Source organism: Myiozetetes cayanensis, unplaced genomic scaffold (assembly GCF_022539395.1).
Source record: "Myiozetetes cayanensis isolate MyiCay16 unplaced genomic scaffold, myiCay2020 scf15, whole genome shotgun sequence".
Lineage (NCBI taxonomy): Eukaryota > Metazoa > Chordata > Aves > Passeriformes > Tyrannidae > Myiozetetes > Myiozetetes cayanensis.
Genome location: NW_026087159.1, coordinates 19,635,225 through 19,661,719, shown reverse-complemented (window position 1 = coordinate 19,661,719; position 26,495 = coordinate 19,635,225). Strand labels below are relative to the sequence as shown.

Sequence of the window (26,495 nt, the reverse complement as noted above, 5' to 3'; positions counted from 1 at the left end):
AGCCCGGCCCGGCAAGGACAGGCCGCACACGCTGTTAGAGATGTCTTTATTGGGGCCCCCACGCGGCTCGGGGTGGTGTTTATTCTCTAAAAACGTAGTTAGGTGTCACTAGAAAAGGCCCGAGCCCTGCACGCACCGCCCGCCCTGCCCGGGGTGCCCGAGCCCCGCTGAGCCCCGGCAGCTCCCCCGGGTCTCCCGCGCCGGGAATGGGGTCTGTCGAGGCTCCTCTGCGCGGGGCAGCGGTCACAGGGAGGGATCGGCTACACGTACACAACAGCCGATACCTCGGAGGCGATACCAGCCTCTGGAAATCAAAAACCACAGGAACACACGCAGGAAAACATCTGGCTCTGGAGCCACCCCAGGGGCACTGCGGGCAGCGCGGGCAGAGCACGGTGTTGGCACATGGCATAGGCACTGTCACCCGCCCAGCTGAAGAGGCAAGTTGAGCTGGTGGCCCTCACCCTCTCAGAAGGAGCTCTGCTGTGGCATCCACCTGGCACAGACCACATCCTCTGTGCTCAGCCCAGTGAATGTGGCCACCCTGACAGAGCTCCCAGAGAACACGCAGCCATCCAGGCCTCTGGGTGCAGGGAGGGCCAGTGCCTTTCCCTGGGAACGATGGCAGTGGTGAGAACAGCTGTGTTCGGTGTGGCCAAGGGGACAGTGATCTGCTCAGCCTTAGGGCTGAGCTATGAGGATGTAGAAAGATTAAGGAGCAGAAGGGAGTCTGAGAGAGAGGCTGGTGGAATCAGGCTCTGCCCTCCCTGACAGAAATAGGAACAGCCACCCGAAAATACACAGGTTCAAGCGGATCCTGTATCCTCCCTTGCCAGGTGAAGGCAGGAATAAAGGAAAGGAGTGGGTGGAGGCAAATCCCCTCCTTGCCCACGTCACCTCTCCCTGTGCCTCTGTACAGCAGGTATGAAGCTGTGGCTGTGGAAGGCCAGGCAATGGATGAGGTGCATGTTAAGTCTATCTGCACCAGAGGTGTTGCCATGGCTGTGATACCTCCCAGACCCTGGCAACCTCTACAAGAAAGATGGGTGAGAGCTGTAGGTTACTCCTTTCTGAGGGGCACAGAGGGTCCAATATGCCACACAGACAGTCCTCTCAGGAAAGTCTGCTGCCTCCCTGAGGCCCAGGTTAAGGGCAGCCCTAGGAAACTTCCCAGCCTGGTTCAGCCTTTGGACTGTTACCCACTGCTGGCCTTCCATGTGGTCGGCAATGAAGCCACAACACGTAGTCCAAGGGCAATCAAAAGACTTCAGGGCGTGGGGATGGTTGGTAAATGATTCTGAAACACAGGTTCTTTCCTTTGTCCCTCCAGGTGTAGGGAGTGACATTGGAAGTGACAGACCTAGTCTATTTAATACATGGCTTGGTGGCTGGTGTCACTGCCATGATTTCAGATTTTCAATAACAGGACAGCCTGCACAGCCCCAGGCACAGTGGTGTTGGATACAATCCCCCTTCCTCAAAGGGGAAAGGGATCTTTGCTCAGAGCTGCACCTGCAGGATAGAGTGGGGCAGGCACCCACTGTGTCCCTACCCCTCCCTGTGCAAGGCTCTGGGAGCTGAGAGTTAAGGGCACAGCTGTGATTGCACAGGTAACACCAAGCAGCCAGCTCAGAGCTGCTTCAAAAGGCACATGTGAACTTGGGAAACTGTGATTTGGCCACCAGCACTGCTGCCAGGGACAAGTATATGGCACAGAGGGGCTGCCACCAGCATGCCCCAGCCAGCCTGAAGCCCTGTCCTCACATCTTGGTGGCAACAGGGATCCTGGCTGCCACAACCTCTCCAGCTCCCCACACAGGACCCCTGAGGGAAAGGTGATGGGCTGCCTATTTCCATGCAGCACAGCTGTGGCTGGGCTGGATCATTTTGATTTTGGGTGTGCTGGGACAGAAGCTCAGGCATCATCCCCTATTTCTCTAGCAAAGCTACTCCAGCAGCAGGAAGAGTTCCATCCTACACTAGTGTAAGTCCTGCAGATTGGAATAAAAAGCAGCACAGTTAAAACACAGTTAAAAACTGCGAACCTGCTGGAGGCAGGGAGAGCGTGAGCCGGTCAGGGAGCACTGCAGTGCTGAGCACACAGGTCTGGTCAACTGCCTCAAACAGAGGTCCCTCTGGGGGTGATGGCTCAGGAGGAGCCGTGCAGACAGACACTTCTAACACAGGCAGGCTTCAAAGCTCAGCCTTTCCCTTTTCCACAGGCACAGGTCAGTTTAGGACACGTGCCTCCCGCAGGGCTCCTCAGAGGGCCGCTCACCCACCAAGAGGCCGGGGCTGGGAGGAGAGATGGCCACGCAGGCTGCCTGCAAACTAACCTAGTGTTCATCTTTACAAGCTGTATGAAACAACCCTCCCACAGCATCTGCAACCCAGCGAGGAGCTGCGAGAGCTACTGCATGGAGCAGCCGTCCGTGGGCAGGAAGTCGTACACGTACAAGGCCACCGACTTGGACAGGTAGGTCATGGTGCCGAACCGGCCGCTCGGGGCACTGTCGTACAGCAGGATGCAGATGCCTGTCGAAGGATCCCTCTCCAACATGTGGTCATCAGCACCCAGGGCTTTCTGGATTTTGGACAGGGAAGGAGAAAGCCAACATTAGAATAAGGCCAACCCCGTCACCAGCTTCCACGCAAGCACGCTCCATTGCACTCGCAGGTGTGACAAGTTGACAGGGAGCAGTGAGAGGAGGACACTACAGCTTTGCTGTGCCCCATGAACACAATGGGGACAGGAGGCAGCTGTGGAGAATGCAGCCAGCAGCCCTGGGTGAGGCTTGGCCCCTACCTGCTCCTCATAGAAGAGGTCGTTGGCTCTGTGTAAGATCTTTTCCACAGGTATGATGCCACCGATGGTGTGCACGTCCATGTCCACCAGCATGGTGAGCACCAAGATAGCTTCCACCAGCAGCTGCCTGTACTCTGGCTGAGGCACGCGGTTAAGGACAGACTCCACATGCACAGCAAACTTAATTTCCCCTGGGGTCATCTATGAGGATGTAGAAAGAAGTGTACCAAGAGCACCATATCACCAGCACAAATCCTGAGCTACGCTGGGCACTCACCCAGGGCAACCCAGCATCCAACAACAACACACATGACCCCTTTTCCCTTCACATGAACCTCCTACCTCTCTGGTTGTTGAGGAGGGGAGAACAAAGCCTTCCACAGAGAGGCCATGGCACTGCAGAACAAGAAGGAGAGATCAGGGTTACAGTTTGGAGAAGCACCATGCCAAGACACATAGGTCCAGCCCATCAACTCACTTAAGCACTGGTGTGTGCTACCTACACACCCCAGCTCTGCCTCCTGACTGCACAGCATACTCCTTTCCCACCAGTTCAGCATCAGCCAGAGCACCCCTGCACAGGGCTCTGCTCCCTGGCTCACCATGCTGAGCATGAACTGTGCCTGGACCTCCTTCAGCTGTGGCTCCAGCTCTGCCCCTGTCTGGCTAATGCTCCCCTCTGCAGGGCACAGGATGAGGTAGGTCCCACATGACTATGAAGCAGTTCCAGGTCTTCCCCAGCTTTCCAGGGCCAGCTGCAGGCCTTGTCCATGAAGCAGGTATCTACACTGTATCAAGGAGCAGCCCCCAGTGCCTAAGTCCCCTGGCAAGGCTGGTGCCTGGGACCACAGGAGAGGCACCAGCTGGACATCCAACTCACCTTCTGCAGGACCTTCCAGACCTTCTGGTAGAAGCCCACAGGGACACGATTGAGGGCCCCGTCCAGCCGCCGCCTCCGCTGCCACTGGCCCTGCCGGCTGTCCTTACTGCCCTGGTCTTCCAGCATGCTTGAAAAGGAGTCCTTGTCCAGCAGCTCTGTATGCCTAGCAGACTGGGCAGGCAAAACAAGGACCACAGAGACAGCTCCAAAGTTAAATACCCCACAAGAGCGCACCCTGCTGCTGCTCAAGAGTTTCTGGTTCTCCGGTCTGACAGAGCTTCCACCCCCTGCCCCCAGCAAAGCCCACCCTCCAGCCCCGGCTCCCCACAGCACCCCCCGGAGCACAGCTCCTTCCCACAGTCACTAACAGGACAGACCCCGTGCATGCAGCCAACAAACACAGGTTACCAGAGAAGACTTGAGGCTGATGTCCCCGGACTGCAAACTGAGGGGCTGAAGGAGAAAGGGAGAGAAGGAAATCAGACCATGCCAGAGAAGGGCAGCGGTCACAGCAAACGGAGCAGCAGCAGCACAGATCAAGCTCAGGTCACAGGGCAATTATCCCAGGGCTGTAGTTAGCTGGAGATGCAGTTTTGAGAGGAAAGCTGTGGCAAGTCCCACGTTACCATCACAGGGAAAGGATTGTACCAGGGCATGGAGCAGCTGAGGGGCCCCACATGCTGGTGGGGTGCATGAGAGGTGGGTTTGTGCTGGTCTGCGCACAGGAGCAGAGCTGCTACTGCTCTGCTGGCTGCTGGCATGGGCAGCGACTGAGTCTTGGGCAGACAGGAGGGCCACTAGCAAGGTCACTGCCCACAGAGAGCCCTCTGCAATATCAGGTTTCACACTGCAGCAAGTTGGCCCTAAACCTGCTGCATCAGCCTGGTCCCTGCAAGCTCCATTTGAGGGCAGGACCCCTTCTAAAGCTCAGGACTCCTCTGGACACGTGCCAGACACATGAAGAGGTCCTTGGCATTTGTAGCTGACCAGAAGCCTCTTCCCCCAGAGAAGAAATAGCTGGGGAGGCTACAGGCAGAATCCAGTGAACTGTCTGGCAGGGTCACTACTGGTTGTGGCACTGGGAGCATTGTGCCATCCCGCTCAGCGGATTTTGTGAGTGTAATGGAATGTATTTGGCCACAGAAGGTCTGGAGCACAGCTCCCAGCTGGCTGTAATGGCAGTACACCCCCAGCTTAGGGAAGCCTTCCTTCCTGCTAATCCAAACACAGCAGGTCCTAGTCCAAGGGGAGCTCCTGTGGGGCAGTGCCAGCCTTGGGCCCCCACAGCATGTTAAGCCATGGTGACCTCTTCCCAGGCAGCCAGCCTCCTTCCCTGTCCTGAACAGAACAGCCCTGAGCCTGCCTACAGAGGGGAAAGCAATTCATTGCTGCAGCAGCTGAGGGAAGCTCATTGAGTCATGCATGTGGGGAAGCTGTCCTGGTGCATGGCATGAGGGGCAAAAGCTGAGGCTGCAGGACCAGGGGGGCTTCACCTTACTCCCAGGCAGAGACTGCCTACGTTTATCCAATTGCTGCAAGAGAAGAAGGAAATGAAGGTTCTGCTGTTGGAAGAGGCTCTCCAAGATGCTACCCACACCTGGGACACTGCGTGGTCCTCCCCACCCCTGTACCTTCTCAAACACCCCTGTGCTCCCTCTGCACTGCCAAAGCAACCCCCACCCACTATCTGATCCACCCCAATTCTCCCCCCAGGGCAGGGACCAGAGCTAAAATTAGCTCCTGGAAGCAGCCGAGATCTCTCCTACTCTTCCATCAATTCTGCCTGGTTTGTAGCTGTTTGTCACCCACAAGACCTGTCATAAGCAGCTTGCATTGCCTGCCCTCACCTGTTTGATTTCACTTTTCAGCCTGACAAGGCCGGACCGCTCAGGTCTGGTGGCCCCAGCAGCCTCCAGGCCACGGATGGAGACGGCAGTGGTGACCGACGAGTCCACTGAACGCACTGCAGGGGAAGAGAGGTCTGGAGTGGGCACCATGGCTCAGGGCATGCCTGTCCCTTGTCACTGCCCAGGCACTGGTATCTCTGCATGCCCTTGCTCTCTATCCCAACAGCATCAGAGATCCATGAGTGCATACTGCTTCAATTCAGACCTGACCAGGTCAAGTACCAAACTAAGCAAAGCCCAATTAGGCACAGGGCTCGATCCCTGGAAATTGCTCAGCACCATTCTTATGAAAAGCACAGCTTCCTGTTGGACCCCTGCAGTGCAGAAGCAGCTGTGCTGAACATGAGGGAGGACACAGACACGTAAATCTGACCACACTCTACATATGGGCCCAGCTTTGCCCAGCTCTCTGCTGACTCACCGCTCTTTTCCACCCCAAACTCCTTGCCAGAGATGATGTGGTAGAGGAGGCTCTTCATGTCTGATGGGCTGAGATTCATCAGGTTCTCTGTGGCTTCTCTAGCTGGAGAGAACAGAACTGGGATTTTGTACCCTGCCTCATAGTTCTCCTGGAACATTTCTACCCAGCCCTAGAATCTGTGAGCAGGGGCAACACTGGCAGAGGAGCTCATCCTCCAAAGATATACACTAGCTCCTGTTGTTGCCTACAACGGGGACTCTTCCCTATGCCAGCCCAACACATGCCAGGATGGAGACTGCAGTGCAATCACTCGCCTGTGCTGCCCAAGAACAGGTGCAGCTGCAGATGCTGGCACTTCCATGCAGGGTCTTGTCCAGGTCTGGACATTTCAACAGTACTCCTTTCTGGCTGACAGGGCCCCAAGCATCACAGCACCCACCCCAGCTGGGGAGCTGCCCCTGCCACACGTACCCGAGCAGTGCAGGGAGTGAGCCAGCTCTGTTGCCATCACCTGGATGATGAGCCCGATGCGGATGCGGAACATCTCCACAAAGAGCGCAGGCTGTGTGCGCATGTACATGGCCAAGTACACCATGATCTCCTGGAGGGGCAGAGGCAGATCACCCCACTGCTGCTCAGCAGGGCAGACACCCAGCTGTGGGGTCCCCCCTGATACCCTGTTCCCTCACCTGGGTGAGGATGGACACACTGAGGTTCTTCTCACTGGCTTCATCGATGAGGTGAACAAGTTCCTCATAGGGGATCGGGCTGGGGCACGAAAAAACAGTAGAGCAAGTGAGAGGCAGCAGAGCAAGCCCTGCATGCCCCTGGTCTGTACAGCCCCAAGAGGAAAGATATAGGCTCGGGACAGACAGCCAGGGCCACTCCTGCCCACGGACCCCAGAGCAGCAGGCTCACATCCAGACCCAGCCCAGCACTCTGGTGGAGTGAGAGGCACCACACTCACGTGGAGATTGTCTTCTCACGTGGCTCTGGGGGCAGCCCCACAGTCAAGTGCTTCTGGTGAGACAGGAGGTCAGTGCAGGCCTGGGGACAGAAAGGGTTAACCCCAGCCGTTGTAAACTGAGGGTCTGGAGGCTCAGCACAAGGCAGAGGGAGACAGAGCTGATGCAGCCATGGTTCACCTGCTCACTCTGCTGCCTCCTCCCCGACAGACCTCAGCCCGCTAGAGGCTGGCTGCACAGCTGTTACCTCATCCAGAGCTTCAACCTTCTTCTTGAGGATGCCAGAGATGTAGCGGATCAGGGCCCACTGGCGTGTCTCCCCCACCCGCACATACAGCTCAGTGAGGAGCTCCTTGACAGTGGGGCCAGGCTCGCTATCAAGCCCCGTGTGCCACTCGGGCCCCCTGCAGTGAAGGAGGTGCTGGGTTATACACTGCAGTTTGTCTGTGGCAGCTCCCCAGCAGCCCCACTGGGCTGTGCCAACCCCCTCTCTGCTCAGTGAGCTGCTGGGATGCAGAGTTCACCCCACCTGAGCATGTGGAGCATGTAAAGGATGTCTGCTTGCTCCTGCAGCGTGGGGCAGACGCGCAGCTGGTCCACCAGTGCCTTGCAGTCCACGCTGCCATCCTCGTCACGGGGCAGGTTCATCTCTGCATAGACTGCATGGCTCTGGGGGAAGGGAGAGCCGTGCTGCTGGTTAGCACCACCAGCACCCTGCCCCAAATGGAGCCAAGGACATTCACCCATGGATATTCCCCCTCAACAAACACCAAGCCTTCCTCATGCACTCCTGCAAGGACACTCTGGCTCCACCTGAAAGGGTAGCAGTGCTCAGTCTGGGAGGGACAGGGCTCACCTTGCCATCTGTGTCGTGCTGGTAGGGTGAACCCAGCAGGTTAACTGACTGCTGGGATGCCTGGAAGATCTTGCTGGGGACATACATCCCAACATCTTAAAAAAAAAAAAAAAAAAAAAACAGCAAAGGTTGGCAGAGACACTTCCAACCCCAATCACCACTGCCATGCCCCAAACCACCTCACAGACACCTGACACTGCTCCCCCAGCAGTCCCTGCAGAGAAGTCAGCTATGGGAGAAGCAGCCAGAAATAACATGATGGGACATAATGTTAGTTGCTCTGCAGTCCATGGGGTCCCCAGCATCACACAGCTGGGAAAGCCCCCAGATCACCTCAGCCTCACCCCTGGGCTCAAGGGAAGGTGCGGAGGGTGCTGGAGTTACTCACTCTGGACATTCAGGTCCTTGGCCTTGGATGCCAGGGACATGAGGTCACGCGTGGTGTGGACAGCAGCCCGGAAGCGGCTCAGCCCTCCCCGCTGGGCAGTGGGGGGCAGGTTGGACTGGGGACTCGTGTGCTGCAGCAGGTGGTCCAGGTACTGGGCAACCTCATCATAGGCGTCCTCTGGAAGGGAAGGCAGCAGAGGGGCGTTCAGCCACTGTGGGTTTAGGCACCGCCAGGGCCAGAGAGATCCCAGCTGTGCCTCAGCAAGGGCAAAGCTTTGCTGGCTGCACAAAGCGACAACGTGGGGCCAGTGCCAGCAGCCAGGCTCACAAAGCACTGCGACCAGGTCACCCCTGTTCCTGCATGACTCTACTGCCTGGGACACTGGCTGACAGCTAGGGCCAAACTGGAGCTCCCTCTGAGTCCCGTCTGGACAAAGGAAGCCATGGTGCTGCATCATGCGTTTGGTACAAGGCTGTGCAAGCACAGGAGTGTCCCACTCCAGCCAGGCAGTGAAACCCTCACACTCTTTCCCTTCAGAGGCACAGCCAGAGTCAGCCTGTCCAAGCAGAGACCACTCAGGAGCACTCTTTCAAGCAGGACTCCAGCACAGAAGCAAGGCAGGGTGAGTTTTGCAAGTTATTTCTAATTAGGAGTTAGAGGAGGAGTTATGGCTCCTGCCTTCTCTTTGCTCAGCCTCGAGCAGCTCCAACTGCTCTCAACATCACATCAGGGGCACCAGAGGCACCACATGCTAACAGCAGCATGGAAGACGGATGCTCAGAGGCCAGGTCTCTGCTCAGCTGGGAGGTAAAAGTGCAGGGGGTGCCCCCTGGGCAAGATACCCCCAATAAAACACAGAATTGACGATGCACTTCTAGTGGGCCACAGCAAAACCATGCTGCTCTCCAGCTGGCAAACTCAGAGTGTGTCAGCCCCAGGAGGTGAGCTGTGGACTGTACCTGAAGCAGCCTGGCATTCCCTTGAGGGAATGCCTCATTGCCAGTGCCTGGAGGCTCAGCTGGAGGAGTCCTCCAGGCACCAGACTTGAGAACATCCTCCTGCCTGGCTGCAGCATCTGACCACAGGATAAACTTAAAACTCAGCATCTTTGAGATGCTGTAGAAAGGCCAGGCAGGTCTTTTCCCTGTCTCCCACTGGGGCTGGTGGGGAAGCAAACACCTTGGACAAACCCAGATGCAGCCTGTAAGGAGGCTGCAAGCAAAGCAAGAGAAGGGCAAAAGAAATGAGTATTCAGTCACAGCAGTGCAGACACTGGCTGCAGGAGCTGCAGAGGCAGAGCAGGTGGTGGGCAGGCTGATGATGACCGGCACTGGGTCACACAGGAGGGGATGTCCCCAGGCCTGCTTGCAAAAGGAACAGTAAAACTTGCACCCTGTCACAGTCCCAGCACAAGGGGGGACTCTCATCACAAGGGGCTGTGATGGGCCAAGGCACCCTCTACACAGCAGTAAGGCTTCAGTTTGGCACCCACTGGAGCACCTCTGCCCAGGGAAGGGGCAAAGGTTTTGGGAAAAAGACAGAGATTGCTTAGGGACACAGTGGCTCTTCCCCACTGCCTTGGTGACTGTGCCATCACATTGCACCACTGCTTGTGCACCAAAGACCCTCAGCCACATCTCCCCAGTGGAGGTAAGCTGCCAATCTTTTGTCTCTTCCCTACGAAGATTGGAGCAGCTCGTTCCAGACAAGGTTGACAGAGGGTCAGATGGGAACATGGTGAAAACCCAAGTGCATGGATGCTAGGGAAGTTGGGTGTTAGGGGTTTAAGGGTGAGTTGGGCCTTTGCCACCCCACAGCAGCGACTGGCCTGTTCTCCCTTACCCTCCTCTGCTACCTGCAAGCCATGCAGCCACTCCTTGGTGTCCAGCTTCTCAAAGCTATCACTGCAGAGCCTGTAACTCTCGGCAAAGACCTTACCCTCTGGCCCAGGGTCCATAAAACTGAGGTGCGTTCGGCATGACGTTGTCAGGAACTCCGACAATTTACCCGTCTGGATCCTGGGCGAGAGATGGGGAGGTCACATGGGAGAGGAAAGGGGAGGCAGTACCCTTGGCTTTACCTCCTGGCTCCAGGGCAGGCCCTTTGGCAGGGAGAGATGGACCTGTCGGGCGCATATGCACACCAGTGTCTGCTTTAGCTCTCTGCAACTCCTTCGGCCACAGGTGGGCATGGAAGGGCTGCCCAAAAGCTATTAGAAGGATCCTGCAGCCACGGGTTTGATGACGTGAACAGCTACGTCCTCTCTTTCATCTCCTCCATTGGGACTGCAGCCCCAGGGCGCACTGACAGCCTAGCACACCCCAATGTGTCCTCCCCAGCTTGTTTCCCCGAGGCCAATGCACTGCCCACCAGGCTCCTGGGGGCTCAACAGCCCTCACCCCAGGAGGGTGCGCTCACCTTGCACCACCAAAATACCCGTCCTGCAGCTTCCGCAGCATCGCCAGCACCGTGGGGTGCACACCATTGCCGGTTTCATCTGTAGGGAAGAGGCACAGGCAGTCGGGCTTTTCTGCTCAAACTGGCTCCCAGAAGGTAACCCAGGGACAGGTGGGCATTCAGGCACCCAGAGGTACCCTGGGCAGACCCTCTGCACACAGACATGCTGTGGTACCAAAAGCGCCACGCAAAAAGGAAAACTCAGGACTGTCCAGGTTGAATTCCAGGAAAACGAGGCCAAGATGCACTCCAGGCTCCTGGGATTTCACCTTGGCTGAAGCTGACAGTACCAGACAACAGCACACTGCTCTCTCCCTGCCTTTCATATGAGGCAGCAGGTCGGGGGGCTGCTGTCAGGGGCAGGAGGCACCACAGCAAAGGGCATGCTCAAGACACCAAGAGGATTTTAAGTACACAAGGGGTTCTATACCGAGCATGATGTGGGAGATGGGGAAGGTGATGGTTGGTCGCCCAGTCATTCTCCAGCGGCTGCAGAGGTAGGAGAGGTCGGTCCTCAGCATCTCCACAATCATCTTGTTGTCAAGAGCCAGGTAGAACTGCTGCTGGTCTATGAACTGCGAGGACAGCAGGAGACATGAGCAGCCCTTTGTGCAGCCACCAGGTCCCTATGGTGCCACCCACGTCGTCCCACAGGCACCCAGCCAGGCCAGCCATGCTGTGCACACAGAGGACATGCTCCTTTGCACTGACAGCTCACCCACCTCAACAGGCAGGTGCCACTACAGTCCAGCAAGGGACCCTCAACTTCTAGGGCAGCTACTGGCCACTAGCAACTATGAGGATGTAACTAACACCACAGCTCAGCAGCAGCATCCAGGCCTCCTGCCGGTGTCCTTGTCAGGATAGCAAAGAGATTTTCACCCAATACTGATCATCAGAAGGTTCAAACCACCTTTCCCAGCATGCACACAGCCAGAACCACTGACTGTGCTGCCTCATGCCAGTGCTGGGGCTGCTCCACACTCCCAGAGGCTGTTGGGCCACCCCTGAGAATAACTCGAGCACACAGGCAGTGGAGAAACTTCTTGCCCAGTTCCAGATCACGTAACAGCTGGGAATGAGCCCATGCAATGTCACCCACCTGTGGGGTAAAGGTAAAGATGCTTTTCCTGATCTTGTAGAGCTTGGAGGTCCCAAGGACACCCATGTGCCGGTAGGGCCGTCCAGTCAGGTTCATCTGCTTGTTGCGGCCTGGGAGGGCAGGAAGAGGAGCTTTTAGTGAAAGCCTCCTAATGAAAGGGGCTGCAGCAGCAAGCAGTGCCAGGCCTCTTGCTACCAGCCAGCAGGAAAATGCTGGTTTGTGGGTGGGATACCCCAGAACCCTGTGTTGACCTGGTACAACCCCTAAGTGACAGTGATACTCCATCTCCAGCCCTGCCCAGGGGGCTAGAGACATGCTCAAACAGGGACACACAGCCTGTCCTGACTTCTGCAACGTCACACCTCCAGGTTTTTAGGGATGTCAGAAGTTGGAACACAGCTAGGGGTACTCCTCTGCATAGGGCTGCTCCTCCAAAGCTGACAGCTCCATTAGCATTCCCATTGCTCACAGATCACTCCCAGAGCCCAGGATGCAGCAGTGCAGCATCGCCCCTTGCTCATGTCAGCCCTGGCAGCTGCCAGGCTGTTTCCCCTGCCCATCTCACACTTGGCATTTTGGTGGCCTAAATTAGCCACCAAATTAAAATCACAGCAGATCAGGTGTCTCCTTTGGCCCAGGCTAGATCCCTGGCTCCTGCACAACAAGCCCGATGCCCGAGGGGTTGCAGCATCAGGGAACATGCGTGCAGAGCTGAGCACACCCTCCCCTCACACTCAGCCCTGTCCACCCCCCAACAACAGCCATCCTGCCTGAGCTCCAGGCTCTCTCCACCAGGGACAGCCAAGGAGACCCTTCCTGGGGTCTGGTTGGCCTCCCCCATCACGATCTGGGTACAGGAACAAAAGCCAACTCCTGTACACACCAGGTCCTTCCTAGAGGGATCAAAGTCCGTCTGTCCCTGGGGTGACTGTGCAACTACAGTGCCAAAGCTCTTTCCCTGTCAAAATAACCCTGAACAACACTGCCTTGTCACCTCATTCCCCTTGGGCATGAGTGGCTTTACCAGGCTCAGAAATAGGCAGCAGAACCCTCATCAGCCAGGCAGAGAGCAGGACATAAACATCTATGAGTAGGAGTGCCAAGGGTGGAACAGACCCTTCTGCACTCCCTTTGCTGCAGGAGCAGGGAGTCCAGCTCACCCAGCCGGGCATAGATGTGGCTGAGGATGCGGGCAGGCTGCACTCTGATGGGGTAGACATCTTCCACAGTCTCCACGTCGATGCCCTCCTTCTTCAGGATTGCCTTGACCCCCTCTGTCTCAGCCAGGATACACACTGTGGAGGAAGGACAGGCTCACTGCAACAGGGGCACAAGGGTGTGACAGCACTGCCTCACGCCTTTGGGGACACATACAAGGTGCCACACCATAGAGAGGCAGCTGTCAGGGGTCCCTTTGGGAACCAGTTCCCACTGCAGGTCTGCCTTGCCCCTTCTAACACTCTCTACACCCAAGTGTTCTGCACCAAGTGGCAGGAAGACAGTTTTCAACCTCTCTGCAGAGGAGGCTACAGCAGCTGCTATTTCCCTCAGTCAACACAGGGTAGAATGGAAGGACTTGCACCCCATCTTCCACCCCCCTTGCCAGGTCTGAGATCGGGATGTACCGGCAGCAACACTGCAAGCAGAGCCACCCAGTGCCACCCCTGTGAATTCTGCACTGCCAGAGACCCCAGACTTGCCAGGCTCAAAGGTGTGGGACTAGTGCTCCTTTCCCTCACCTTGAACCACCACATCAGGCTTAGGGACAGTCGCGAACCGGCGGTTGAGGGGATCTACTTCACCAGGAGCCAGAAACCCCTGAGGAAAAAACGGTACGAGGAGATCAATGTCTTGTGGGCAGGGTAGAATGGGTGATGCCTATGGACAACCCACCTTTAAGAGGTCCTGAGGGATGGGAGTAGCAACTTCCCAATGGCAGGTGGCAGCATTTGCCCCCTTGAGAGCTCAGAGCCTGGCCCCACAGCCCTGCCCAGCACCCAGGGTGACTGTACCTCAGCCATCAGGCAGCCCAGGATGTAGAGGGACTGCCCCCACATGTGTGGCAGCTTGCCCATGGGTATCCTGTCCACAGTGTGGGGGTTCCTGTACTCCTCATCCACCTGGAAGACAAGCCAGGAGGTTAAGCAGAGATCCACAGACACAGGAGGCTGAAGGAAGCATCCTCACTGTATTTTGAAGTCCAGTAGTTCAAGGCTCGAAACAAGAGCCTACAACAGCATTTGTCAGAGAGGGCCCAAAACAGCCTGGCTACATTCCTCCCCTCTTCTTGTGACTGCCCCAGACACCCATGTCAGACAACAGATCAGCTGCTCAGACCACATTTGGTTTCCCAGCTCAGGCCATTAGAAGGACTAATGTGCCCCAGGAGCACTGGGGAGCTGCTCTCAAGTGCTGGTGAGGAGAGCACCTATCCTGCATGACCTGGGCACCAGGAGGCCACTGCTCTCAACCAAGACCCACACAACACTCCCTCACCACTGAACAGGAGCTCAGCACCACCTCCTCAGCCCAGGTCCACTTGTCCTGAGCTCTCTGAGTGAGCAGACTGTCAGCAAAGCACCCTTCTGCATGGGGGCAAGAAATGCTTTGGGGAAAACACACCAGTTTTTATCCAACATGGTTTTATAAGAGCTCCAAGCCTCACTTTTTATACATGAGGTTTCCATGCAGTGTATGTGCTACTTTACTAACATTTTGTGTTAATAAGCACTTAAAACCTAATTATCTGGTAACGAGACCAGGAGTTTCAGTAGTTGGGCTTTGTGGCTCCCTTCCAACTCTGAGTATTCTGTGATTCTGTGAGACACTCCCACTTCCCACCACAGCTCAGGATCGCTCACCTTATCCGGTGGGACACTGTACAGCTCTGGCACCAGGTGTACCCCATTCTTCCCTTTGATGAGAACCCCCTCAAGGGCTTCCCGGTACTCCTGCACCTGAGGAGAGAGAATCTGCTCCTGATCATGGCTCCCTGAATCCTTCCCCTGCACGCCTCGCCTGCCAGGAACTTTTTTCCCACCACCCCAGCAGGTCCTACCCCCCTTACCTGCTCCATGTTTCCACTGAAAATCCCATCAATGACCAAGTATGCCCAGAAGAGAGGCCACTCACACTCGATGTTCTCAAACAGCTTCAGCTCAGCGGGTTCATAGTAGAGGCGTTTGGGGTCCTGTAGGTGACAGCAAGGCTGTTGTACTGCAACAGCATGACATCCCCTGTGCCACACTGGGTCCCCTCTGCTTTGCCTGCTCTGCCCCAGCCCCTCAGCATCTGCCTCCTCCAGCATCATCAAGCTGGCCCAGCCAAGTGCAGGGCTTGGGCTGGTCGTGCAGGGCCAGAGAGCAGGATCCCTCCTGCCATGTGGTGCCAGGGACACAAGGGAAGTTGTCAGGATGGAGATCTGCCTGTGCCGAGCCCTCCCAGCCCAGCTGTGTGTGGTGTAGTGCCCCACAGGGCCCATGCTCAACCCTCCCTGCTAACTGTTCTAACTCTGTTTGCTGCAGAGAAGGAAGAGTGCTGGCCCTAGCAGACTGTTAGGCAGGGAGGACAGAAGGAACAGATGTTTTCTACAGTGCCTGCACTCCAGCTACAAGCTCCCAAAGTCTGATCCGCCAGCTGCGTGCCCCTGCAGGCACTGCTGCCCTTCCTGTGCCTCACAGTCCCCCAGAAGTAATCCATGGCTCTGCACACCAGCAAAGCTCACAAGTGCTGGGAGTGTTGGACTGGAGATGCTGCTGCTTGTCTTTGGCTCTGGAAGGGGACAGCCACACACACTGCCTATTATGGGCAGGTCTGCAGAGGCAGAGCCAAGAAGCATTCAGAGGCACTTGTGCCCAAAGGAGCCCAGTCAGGTTATGGGCCCAGCAGCTGGTGATGATTTAAGAGCCTCCAGGTACCATTTCCTAGTTCAGTCGTTATCAAATGAGATTGTTGCTTATAAGGTTTTCTGGTTTTCCCTCCCCAGAGCAGCAGAAAGTCTCCTGAGAGCTACCATGGCAGTACCCAAACTGCCTGCTGGCCTGGCAGAGGCAGAAGCAGCTTTGTGACCTCTGGAGCTGAAGCAGATGAGGAGCTCTGCGTGGTCACCTCCCCAGGCCTCCAGCCCTAGCTCAGGACTGGTGCAGCCCTGGGAGAGCCCACCTCATCAGGGCTCCCCTGCAGGGCACTGGTCCCACCTTCCCCCAGTCCAAGGGAGACACAGCACAAGGTCCCAGGATGGAGGCAGAGCCAGCCTCTGGCCATCTGCTATGGGCATGGGTGGAATGCACCACCTCTGCAATGAGCTCTGGCATTTTGGGAAGCCTCGTCCAGACACATGACACTGCCTGGGGTTAGTCAGGGCTCTTGTCTTCCCAGTGCTCCCCAACACAGCCTTTGTGCTACATCTGGAGGGGCTGCTGCTGGCAGGTGGCAGGGCTGGGGACACTCACCTCTTTGGGGGTCCTGTATCCATCCCGGAGGAAGCGGCAGCAGCCATAGCGCCCCTGGAAGGGAGGGAAAGAGATGCTGAGCAGGAGGCACAATGTGAGGCATCTTGTACCTTCAATGCAGAAGCAGGGGTGGGGTGTCTCCTCCAGCCAGACACCCCCTCTCTTGCTCACCCAGCGCTCAGGCACCACAATCACAACCCAGGGCCACACGACACAGGGCTGCCTCTTTGCACATCCCTGCCACAGGTCATGGAGACTGGGAGAGGGCATCCTCCAGCACCCCCACCCGAGGATGTTTTTGGGAAGAGAAGGGCTACAACAGTTTGGACTGAAGCTGTCCCCCGAAAATAGTGAGATGAGGGCAGAGCCGCTCACCTGCAGCTTCGTGATGATCTCCTGCTTGGTGATTTCCACCAGCTCGCTGTCCTCCACAGCGAACGCCGGGTACGAGATGACAGAGAGCACGCTGGCATCCACCTCCTTGGATGTGGAGGCCCTGGGCAGCATTGAGTGGAGGATGGACTGCGCAGAGGAGAACAAGGGGTGGTTAGGCTGCCAGGCCAGACACACCACAACCCCAGATCACAGTTCCTCCTGCAATGGTGTCATGGCCCCACAGGTCTCACCTGGCAGTGCTGCACCTCATCTGACAGCACCCGTATCACTGACTGCGGGCCTCCCTTGGCTCCAAAGAGATCCAGCTCATCCAGTGCCTCCAGGGCAGCCTGCAAGCAGACTCAAAGAAGTACGTTCTCCGCCATGCTGCCCTTCTGTAAGAGCTCTCACCCCATGCCAGTCCCTACGTGTAATGCACTGCCCAAATTTCAAAGAATTTGAACCCTGAGAGCTGTGGCTGCAGAACACCTCTGGTTAAAATGGGATCACACCTCCAAAGCCACAGGTAGCCAGACATCAACAAGGCCCTGGACATTTCTGCCACCCACACCAATTAACTCTTCACTCCCAGTTCAGGCAAAACTCAGGCTAGAGAGGCACAGTTTTATCCCAGTGCATAAGGAGAAGAGTCTTCCTCTCCAGGAAGATATGACTGCATGGGGCATTGAGCCTCAGCAGTTCAACATGCCCAGCCTGCACTGTCAAAAAGCAGCTCAGGGCCACTGGTGCTCCCCACCCCCAGCCAGCACTTCTCCCCAGCTCACCTTGGCCATGCCAACAGAGCTGGCATTCAACTCGGTGATGCCCTGGTTTGTCTTGTCCCCACGCTCCCAAATCCCGAAGTCCTGTACAGAGGCAGCAGGCACTGGTTCACAAACACACCCAGAAAGCCTTTGAATCCCACCCATCAGCAGTGCTTCCAGGAGGTGCTGATGGGGCTCATGGGGGACCCACAGCTGCCCCTGGACACCAGCCCAACACCTCCAGCACCAGAGCATGCTCCCCTTCCCCAGCGTGCACTACCCACCGCGGTTTTGTAGGCAGCTTCAATGTAGAACACGAGGTTCTGGATAAAGCTGACTTCATCCAAGCTGTGAATTATGTGCAGGCCTGGAACAGAGAGAAGAATTCACATCAGCCACTCTAAGCCCACAGGTATTCCCAGGATGGGGCTGCAGTAACCCAGGGATCCCTCCTTCCCCCTGCATGCCTGCCCGATGGGAGCCATGTCCTGGCTGACTCCCATCTCCAATCCCATCCCTATGGCTGCACTGGGGTTTCAGACAAATGAGGGCTCTTGGAGAGATGAACATCAAGGGGCTCAAACCCACTGCGGGTGCTGGGAGCATAAGAAAGCAGTGGAGTCAGGGAAGCCACTGCAGCAGCTTGGCACCCAGGAAGCTGCACCCAAACTGAGGCTCTGGAGAGCCTGGAGACCAGCACGCTCAAAGCTGAGATGGCAGCCCCCAACAGCAATACCTGAGGCTGTCATTTGCGCCAGCATGAGCAGGTAAAGGGAGGTGGCATCCAGCTGCAGGTGACCCCACTCGTTGTCTCCCACCACAGTGGCACAGGTCTGGGTGTTATACTTGGCATGCAGGCAGTCCTTGGTGCTCTGGCTGTACTTGAAGGCCTCCACCTTGTCCACCTAGAGAAGGGTAAAGGCAGGCAGGAGTTCATAGAATCCTGTCTCCAGAGAGGCCTGGCATCTCCCAAGCCAAGGGCTGCCCTGTGCCAGGAGCCCAGCATGTGGAGCCAGGCCTGGCAGGGCAGAAATTCCACAATTGCTGGGCTGCCCCTCTGCTCACCGAGGCAGTGAGTGGCTCACAGGCCACTGCAGTGCAGGGCTGCAGCTGTGGAGGGCCCATGCCACAGCTGCACCACACAGAGAGAAAGGGTCACCCCAAATGCCCTCAGGAAGGAGAGCTGCAGAGCCCTAGCGCCAGCCAGGCCATGAGACAGGCAGCAGCTGGCAAAGGCTCCACTGGCCACCAGCCCACAGCACTGGAACTTCAGTCACAGCCAGGGACAGATGCTCACTCAGAATTTATTTCAAGACTTGCTGGAAGGGGGCCTTCCCTCTGCTCGTCAGGGAAGGTTGGGGAGAGCTGGTACAGCTAGGATTGACAGCCTCTGTGGCACAGCTGGGCCTTAAGGAGACCACCTGACACCCAGAGGTGCTCCCCAGCACCTACCTGTCTCATCATGCACTGGAGCAGTCCTCTCATCAGCTTCACCACGCTCTGCAGGAACAAGGAAAACAGCCCTGTTAATCTCCATAAGCCCTGACTCAGGCTCAGCTGGCCGCTGACCTTTGCAGGGCTCGGCGTCTGTAACCAGAGCCCCTGCTCGCATTTCCACAGCCCCTGCTCCCGGGCAACAGCAGAGGGAAGATTTCTTGGCCTGCCAGCAGGGACAAGCTGCTGTGCTATGCAGCGGGACAGAGGGCACAGCTGCAGGACACGGCTCCCCAGCCCATAGGAGGACGGCTGTGGCCCCAGATCACCCCGGAGCCAGAGGGCCGGACCCTCTGGCTGGGCTCCAGGGTGCTCTGGGAAGAGCAGGTTCGGACATCCCTTCCTATCGCCTCCCGCGCCGGGGGACAGCCCTGTCCTCACTCTCACTGCACGCCCCCCCCCCGGGTCCTTGGCCCGGCTGTCCCAAAGGCGGACCCGCCCGAAGTGGCGGCACCCCCGGGTGCCCCCAGCCCCGCCCGGGCCGCGCTCCCCCCGACCTGCTCCAGCTCGTAGGCCTTGGCCTTGTCCTCGTCCCGGTCGGCGTTCTTGCGGTAGGCCAGGCCGAGCCCCCAGACGGCCAGGATGCTGTACACGTTGTCCCGGACCCAGGCATCCCGGTGGTCGGCGCTGGCGGGGAGCAGCCCCGTCACCGCGTCCTGCGGAGGGGACACACGGTTCCCAGGTCACTCCCGTGCCCAGGGGCCGGCGGGACACTCGGGGTCCCGGGCCCACCCCCCGCTCCCGGGCAGTGCCCGCACCTGGTGGCGGAGGATGGTCTGCTGCACCAGGCGCGCGTAGCCGTCCAGGCGCACGCCCGAGTTGCTCCGGCTCCTCATGGCGGCGGCGGCAGCACCGGCACCGGCACTGCCGGGACGGGACGGGGCGGGACGAGTCCTGCCAGCGCCCCGCCCCGCCACCGCCCCGTCCCGCCTCGCACCGCCCCGCGGCACCGCCCGCAGCGCTGCCCGAGCACCGCCCGAGCACCGCCCGAGCACCGCAGCGCTGCCCGAGAGCGGCCGCCCCCAGAGCCGCCGCCCCGCCCGCGGCCGCGGGGCGCTCACTGCCCTCAGTCACGGCAGGACCCGCCGCCATGGCCGCACCGGCGGGAGCGGCAGCGCCGCCACGGCTCCCCCTGCCGGGCGGAGGGCGAACAGCGCGGCGGGGGGACACGGGGACACACGGGGACACGGACGGACACACGGATACATGGATGCACGGACACAAGGAAACACTGACACAGGGACACACGAGTACGCGGACACAGAGACACACGGACACATGGATATACGGACACATGGACATGCAGATACATGGACACACAGATGCATGGACACAGACGTGTGGATACGCGGACACACGGACATGAGGACACAGATACATGGACACGCGGACACAGGGACACACGGACATGGGGACACGTGGAGACACAGACACACGGATACACGGACGGACACACAGATGCACAGATACACGGACAGATGGATACGCAGGTACATGGACATGCAGATACACAGACACACGGATAGATGCACAGACATGCAGACACACGGATACACAAACACATGAATAGAGACATGGACACGTGGATTCACACACACGTGTGCCAGTGTGGAAGGACACACGGACTGGTGTGGAACTGCACAGGCACCCAGAGGGACACACGCACTTTCCTGAACTGCTGCTCCTCCATCCCTGTGGCAGCACCTGCCCCACCACCAGCACGGAGGAAATCCCTCTGCTGGGGCAGCCTCTGGGCACGCGGGGGTACCCAGGGAAAGGGCCCAGCCCAACAGGCACAAGATCCCATTGTCACAGTGCATCCGAGGGCACAGGGCTGGGACAGAAAAACTCCAGTGCTCATCTCTCTCCATGTGCCCAGCAGGTCCAAGGGGGCCTGGCAGCAGGCAAGGGTATGGGTCCCAGGCAGGGCCAGCACCAGGCACTGGTATCCAGGGGTGTCCAGGGCTGGGAGCATGCCCAGCTCCATGCCTTTCATCTTCCCTTTACCTGAATGAGTCAATACCACACACTTAATGATTGACAAGGCGAAATCTATCCCCCTGGGTCAGGTCTGTAAGCTTGCAAAAAAGCAGAAGTCATTCCCCACCCATGACCAAGATGTAGCTGACTGGGGACAAGGGGCAGGAAAGGAGTGTGGGTCTCTGTGGCTTCTCTCTCTGCCAGGATGGGACAGAAATTTCGAGGCTGGTAGGAAGGGGAGGGATTTGAGCTGACAGCACCCTGCCCAACAGCAAACACCCACAGGAAAAAAAAACCTGCTGAAACATCTCCATGGAGCTTGGGCCAGCAATAACAGATGGGGCTGGAGGCCAAGCAAGAAGAGACCCTGGCAAGAACCACAAGCTGAGGATGCAGAGACAGCACCCAGCTGGTAGGTGGCAGTGCCACCAAGCTCTGGTGACAAGGATGACAGCTGCCACCCTATGCCTTACTGCTCAAAGAAGGGAAACTTAGCCCCAGCACTGCAAACACAGGGCATCACACCCAGCAACAGGCATGTTTGCCTGCAGACACCTCCCCAAAATAGCCCTGGCAGACAAATGCCTTGGCCACAGACAGACAGCCAGCCCAGGGAGATGCAGCTCATTGCACACACAACCCCCTGCCCCATCCAAGTCCCATAGAGGGAGATGTGGGCATCTCTTGTTCCCATGAGGCAGCTGCCTGCAGCCACATCTAGTCCCTTCTGCCCTGGGACAGGTCTGTGCTGCTCCTGCTTGAACCAGCTGAGATTTACCCCTGCATCCACCTCCCACCCAGTGCAAGCACAAGGGCAGCCTGTCCCAGGAGGAACCTGCTGCACACAAGGGACAATGCAAGAACAAGCCAAGATGGTCTTTAGCAAAATCCATCAATTTATTTATTCACAGTCAAGCAATAAATAGAGGAAAGTCAGGCAGTGGGGGTGCTGAGAGCAGCACAGACCCTTCTGGGAACAGGGACTGCCAGGAGCCCAGCAGAGCCCAAGGCCTGTGGGACAGCAGGAGTGCAAGAAGGCAGAGGGACACCACAATGGGAGTCTGACTCCTGGGATAGGGCAAGACCTGAGCCCTGCTAGAGGGCAAGGCAAGGAGCTGAAGGACAAGTGTTTTGGAGGAAGCAGCAGGCAGAGCCCAGTACAGGCAGCTGCCTGGCCCCTAGCACTGGGAGCAGAAATGGCAGCTCAGGTTCCTCCAGTGTCACAGCCCTCCCCAGAACAGAACTGCAGGGGAGGAGAGAGGCTTCCTCCCCCTCTCCAGCCCAAATTCCCAGCCCAGTGAGATGCCACTGCAGCTGAGACTAGACAAGATGGGGCACATGCGAGCTGGGAAAGAATCCCACAGGCACGGTCACATCAGATCCCGACAGCACCAATGTGGTGCCAAGCACAGAGACACATGGACTGCTCGCCCTCCCTGCCCTGGCTTCACCAGGAAACTCCCAACCAACCTCCTGTGAGCTTCATACTCCAGTTCAGGGACACAGCTCATCTCTGGGAATATCAGGCCAAGCCCCCCTGCCCACCAAAACCAGGCAGCAGCCATGGGGGCTGCAGGAAGGACAGATGCCACAGGGCAACCACCCCAGCACAGGCTCCTGCCTTTAAAAACCCACAATTTACATAAAACTGTCATTGTAAAACCTCCCCACAGAGCAGCGCTGCACAGGGAGGGGAGACGAGCAGAGTGAGCCCCAGGCAGAGCAAGATAAACATTGAAGTCCAGATCCACAGGAACAGGCAGAGCCCAGGGGTGCTGCGCCGGGGCAGTGGGAATTACCGGCAGGTGCAGGACTCTGCGATCATGTTCTCATACTCCTTGTAGAGGATGCCTCCGTTGCGCTCAATCATGAGGACACTGATGGGGCTGTAGCGGTAGGGCACACAGGAGGGCCGGGGCACGCTGGCGTCCACCAGCTGATGAACAAAGCTCTGCACCACGGCGTGGTTGGGCGCGTGGTAGTCGTAGCGGAGCAGGTGGGGACAGGCACCCTTGCAGTAGCGGGGGTTGTAGCGGTGGGGAGCGATGATCCAGTGGTCCCATCCCAGCTGTGCAAAGCTGACAGAGAAGGGGCGCAGGGAACAGTCATTCTTATCCCCTCCCTGCTCTCGCAGGTAGTTGGGCAGGTCCTGAGCCAACGTCCCTGTGTCACGCCGGTGCCGGTGGGGCTCTGCTGCCGGAGGTGCCAACCCTGCCTGGGTGTCATTAAGGTAGAGCAGGAGGAAAGGGCGACTGGGGGCCACCGGGGCATCGTGGCCTCCTGCTCGGCCAGCATGCACACAGACATGCCGCAGTGCCAGGCTCCCCGTGCTGCTGTTCCCCAGGACCAGGTAAGGGGTGACGTCAACTTCAGCCCAGCCATGGCGGGGACGGGCGGCAGGGCTGAGCAGCACCCCAGGTGCCTCGCCGGTTGTCACCAGCTCCAGAGCGCAGAGAAGGCGACCATGGGCCAGTGACAGGCTGGGCAGATAGACCACAGAGGCTCTGAGCAGGTGCTCAGCCTCAGGCTGGCTCTCCAGGCGGTAGGTGAGGGGCTGCACATACCAGCGGCCTGCAGGAAAGCAGCAGTCAGTGCCCCCTTAGCACAGCGCAGCTGCCATCGTGCAGCAGCACCCCTTTCTCCCAGCCCCACACAGCACAGTGGAGCCTGTGGCAGCCATCTGCCCTAGCACAAGACAGAAGCAACAGCAAACAGCAGCCACGAGCCATGGCTGGCTGGTAGGGTGAAGGGCAAAGAGAGTCTGGAATGTTCCCATCCTCTGCACCAACACCACTGCCCTGGCACAGCAGCAGCAGGTGGGATGGGAAGGGGAGAAGGGCACACAGGCCCAGCAATGTTTTTTCCCATCTCACCCCAGGGCAGGGAGAGCCTGGGACACCTACCAAGGGGAACCCCCTGGGCAAGGGCAACCCCAGCCAGCCAGCCAGGACACTATAGAGAGGGGGAGGGAAGCAGGCAAGAGACTCCCTGAGGGCTCAAGCCCACACTGCTGGCTTTGCTAAACCCCCGTGACATCCTCGGTTCCCACCTGCCTCTTACCTGCCCAGGGCTGATCCCCGTGGGAACTGGCCTGGACCAGGCGAACGGTGTTGGTGCCCAGGCTGCGGCCGCGGCGGGGGCGGCCCTCGCGGTCGGCGGCACGGCGGTACAGGTTCAGCATGTAGCGCAGGGGCTGCCCGCTGGCTGGCCCCGCTCGCCAGCCCGGGCTGCCAGGTGCCCGCGTTTGCAGGGCCTGCAGGAGGGGCAGGGTGGGGACGGCGGGCAGGGGGCTGGCGGGCAGCGGGGACTGGTTTGCAGCCTGGGACAGGGGCACAACAAGAAGGAGGAGGAGGAGAAGGCTGGTGGAGGAGTAGAGCAATGCCATGATAGGTGAGTGCGTGTTTGAGGGGGGTGAGTGGGGCAAGGTGGGGCTGGTCAGCAGCAAAATTAGGAAGAAGCTGCAGTCATGCTTCTCCCCACTGGAGAGGCAGAGCTGGTTGTGGGCACCAGCAGAAGGATCCAAGGGTGCTGCCAGCTGCTATCAAGCCAGGACAACCATGCCAGCTGCTTCAGCTTGGCACAGGAGCAGAAAGGGTGGGGGGGAGGACTCTACGCAAAAAGGGTGCAAATTCTAGACTAAAACCTAGACCAGGAGAAAAGCCAGGGGGACAGAGCCTGGCTACAGGGGCTGTAAAAGTGCTGAGGTAGGGAAGTGAGGTGGAGGGAGGGAGAAGTGGAGTGGGTGGGAGGACCAGTTCACTCAGCCCACCTGCTCCTGGCCAGCCTCCTCCTGCAGGGTAGGAGGTCCACCCACCCAGGGCCCATTTTAAAGGCATGGCCCCAATCAGGGTTTAAAGAGGCAGGAGCAACCTGGGTCCCAGGGGAGGGGGGCTGGAGCCTGGCAACATAGTCTGCTGAGGTGAGAGCCCCTCCAGCTCCCTTACCCTGTGCTGACTCTCCATCAGCAACCTGGCACCTTTGTGCCCATTGCTGCAAGCTGGTCTACGCTGCCCCAAGCAGGCACAGAGCCTGGGGGTCTGCTCCCCAACAGCCCTGCAGGACAGCCAGGCTGCCCAGCACCTCACTCTCCCCAGCTGGGAGATGGACACTAAGGCACACGGGGGGGCAGAGCAACCTTGGGACCAGCAGCTCTGAGTATGGCCAGGTCAGCCAGTGGCACCTCATTGCAGGCATCACCATGCCATCACCATCACCATGCCTACAGCTTTGGCTCCCTCGACCAGCTTCAAGGTCTTTCTGCCAGCACTTGCCCAAGGCTGAGGGGGTTGTGAGCATGATGCCCACCATCTCGTTGGCACAGGCCATTTGAGGCACTGTCCATCCTGGGGACTGGTGCTTACAGGGTGCTTGCCTGGGATAGGCCCCGTGGGCACACTACAGAGTGGGGTATGAGCAGCTGCAGCCCATGCCCCCATAGGGCAGCTGGTGTTGTGCCCAGTCCCATTGGACACTGCTGCTCTCCTGCTGGGATGGAGGGGTTCAGGGAATGGTCACACTGTTTGGGAACCACCCTGTTTGGGTGCAGGCTGAGGGGTGTGCTGGTGTCTGCCTTGCCCCAGGTGCTGCCCACCCTTCACGGTGCCAGCTGAGCACGGTGCTGAGGGCTGAGAGGGCCGTGTGGGGGGCGTGGTGGGGGCTGTGTGTGGTGCTTAATGGGCTGTGGGGCCACGTGATGAGCCAGGGCACAGAGCCCTCACGCCTGGCCAGGCAGCCCTGGTTATTCATTTGGGAAAGGGCACAAGGGGCAGACGATGCAGTGGAGGCTGGGAAAAGTCCAGACCTGGCATCAGTCAGCCATGAGTGAGGGGCACGGTAAGGGTGGTGGCAAGGCCATGGGGGAGAGGAGGAGAGTCATGTCAAGGGGTGGACATGACTGATGTCATGTGGGTAGCCATATGAGAGGGGCCCTGCATCACTGTTGGTTGGGCTCCAGCACCACAAACAGCCCAGGTACAACCCCACCCTGTGCCCTGGGACACCCTGGCACAAGAACAGGGCACATGCACTGGGCTGCCTGCAGCTGGGCTGGGCAGGATGCAGACAGAGTTTAAGGCAGGCGCTGGTGGATGGGGGTTGCCAAGAAAAGTTCGAGGGACCCTTCCTGCACTGGGGCTGAGCCAGCCTGCGGTGGCCTGTCAGCCTGGTGCTGCAAGCCCACCCTCCCGGGCCGTGGCAGGCAACCGTGGGCCGCAGGCGTTGCTGGCAGGGCAGAGCTTTCCAGGCCGGCTGTGCTGTCTGGGAAAGAGATGAGTAAGAGCCGTGGCCCCGGGCGGGAAGGGGAGGAGCAGGACTCCCGGGCTCCCCCGGGAACCAGTGCTGATCCACTCCCACCGTCCTCAGCTGCCACCCGCCTCCTTCCCCTGTCTCAGTTTCCCCAAAGGGTGGCACAGCTGCCCCTCCTGGGCCTGGCAGGGAAAAGACAAAGGTGAAGCAGGGCCACACTGCCACACGTGCCCTGAGGTGCCTGGCAGGACAGGGGCAGGGTGGAGGCCAGCATGGGCAGGCCAGACAGGAGCCAGCAGCATGTGCTGGCCCGCAGGCAGCAGAGCTCGGGGCGCCAGCGTGACTGCAGGGCGGGGAGCTGGGGGGACTGCATCACTTACTGCCACCCCCTTGCACCCACACGAG

The 26,495-nt window shown here is 58.6% G+C and overlaps 2 protein-coding genes across 5 annotated transcripts; both read right to left on the bottom strand.

The window, feature by feature from the left end:
* Positions 1-35: 35 nt before the first annotated feature.
* PHKA1 (phosphorylase kinase regulatory subunit alpha 1) lies at positions 36-19,759 on the bottom strand. Of its 4 annotated transcripts, none has more exons than XM_050310787.1 (33): positions 19,625-19,759; positions 19,364-19,522; positions 18,825-18,872; positions 18,109-18,277; positions 17,657-17,739; positions 17,394-17,474; positions 16,860-16,958; positions 16,609-16,755; positions 16,234-16,287; positions 14,850-14,972; positions 14,644-14,739; positions 13,795-13,902; positions 13,522-13,600; positions 12,943-13,077; positions 11,783-11,892; positions 11,111-11,255; positions 10,642-10,720; positions 10,066-10,241; positions 8,224-8,400; positions 7,836-7,930; positions 7,509-7,648; positions 7,227-7,383; positions 6,982-7,061; positions 6,704-6,782; positions 6,486-6,615; positions 6,015-6,116; positions 5,534-5,649; positions 5,180-5,218; positions 4,095-4,139; positions 3,687-3,857; positions 3,149-3,202; positions 2,807-3,007; positions 36-2,584 (listed from the first exon to the last, which is right to left on the bottom strand). In XM_050310787.1, exons 1-33 carry the CDS (start codon positions 19,700-19,702, stop codon positions 2,411-2,413), a joined length of 3,729 nt encoding a protein of 1,242 aa, XP_050166744.1. In that variant the 5' UTR covers positions 19,703-19,759; the 3' UTR covers positions 36-2,410. The 4 variants fall into 4 exon arrangements, with proteins under 4 accessions (XP_050166744.1, XP_050166746.1, XP_050166745.1 ...); XM_050310789.1 differs by having other exon boundaries at positions 10,162-10,241; XM_050310788.1 differs by lacking the exon at positions 5,180-5,218.
* A 2,882-nt stretch (positions 19,760-22,641) lies between these two features.
* On the bottom strand, positions 22,642-24,231 carry BMP15 (bone morphogenetic protein 15). The gene is made up of 2 exons (XM_050310836.1): positions 23,907-24,231; positions 22,642-23,417 (listed from the first exon to the last, which is right to left on the bottom strand). Exons 1-2 carry the CDS (start codon positions 24,229-24,231, stop codon positions 22,642-22,644), a joined length of 1,101 nt encoding a protein of 366 aa, XP_050166793.1.
* Positions 24,232-26,495: the final 2,264 nt, after the last annotated feature.

Bases quoted from the DNA above. Each gene is read 5' to 3' on its own strand.
- PHKA1 (XM_050310787.1), bottom strand. From the start codon at position 19,702: ATGAGGAGCCGGAGCAACTCGGGCGTGCGCCTGGACGGCTACGCGCGC. The intron at 7,649-7,835 runs GTGAGCCCTGTC...CCCTTCCCCCAG, and splicing joins AGCACGACACAGATGGCAAG to AGCCATGCAGTCTATGCAGA. The intron at 5,219-5,533 runs GTGAGGGCAGGC...CTTCTCTTGCAG, and splicing joins TGAAAAGTGAAATCAAACAG to CAATTGGATAAACGTAGGCA.
- BMP15 (XM_050310836.1), bottom strand. From the start codon at position 24,231: ATGGCATTGCTCTACTCCTCCACCAGCCTTCTCCTCCTCCTCCTTCTT. The intron at 23,418-23,906 runs GTAAGAGGCAGG...GCTTTCCTGCAG, and splicing joins CGGGGATCAGCCCTGGGCAG to GCCGCTGGTATGTGCAGCCC.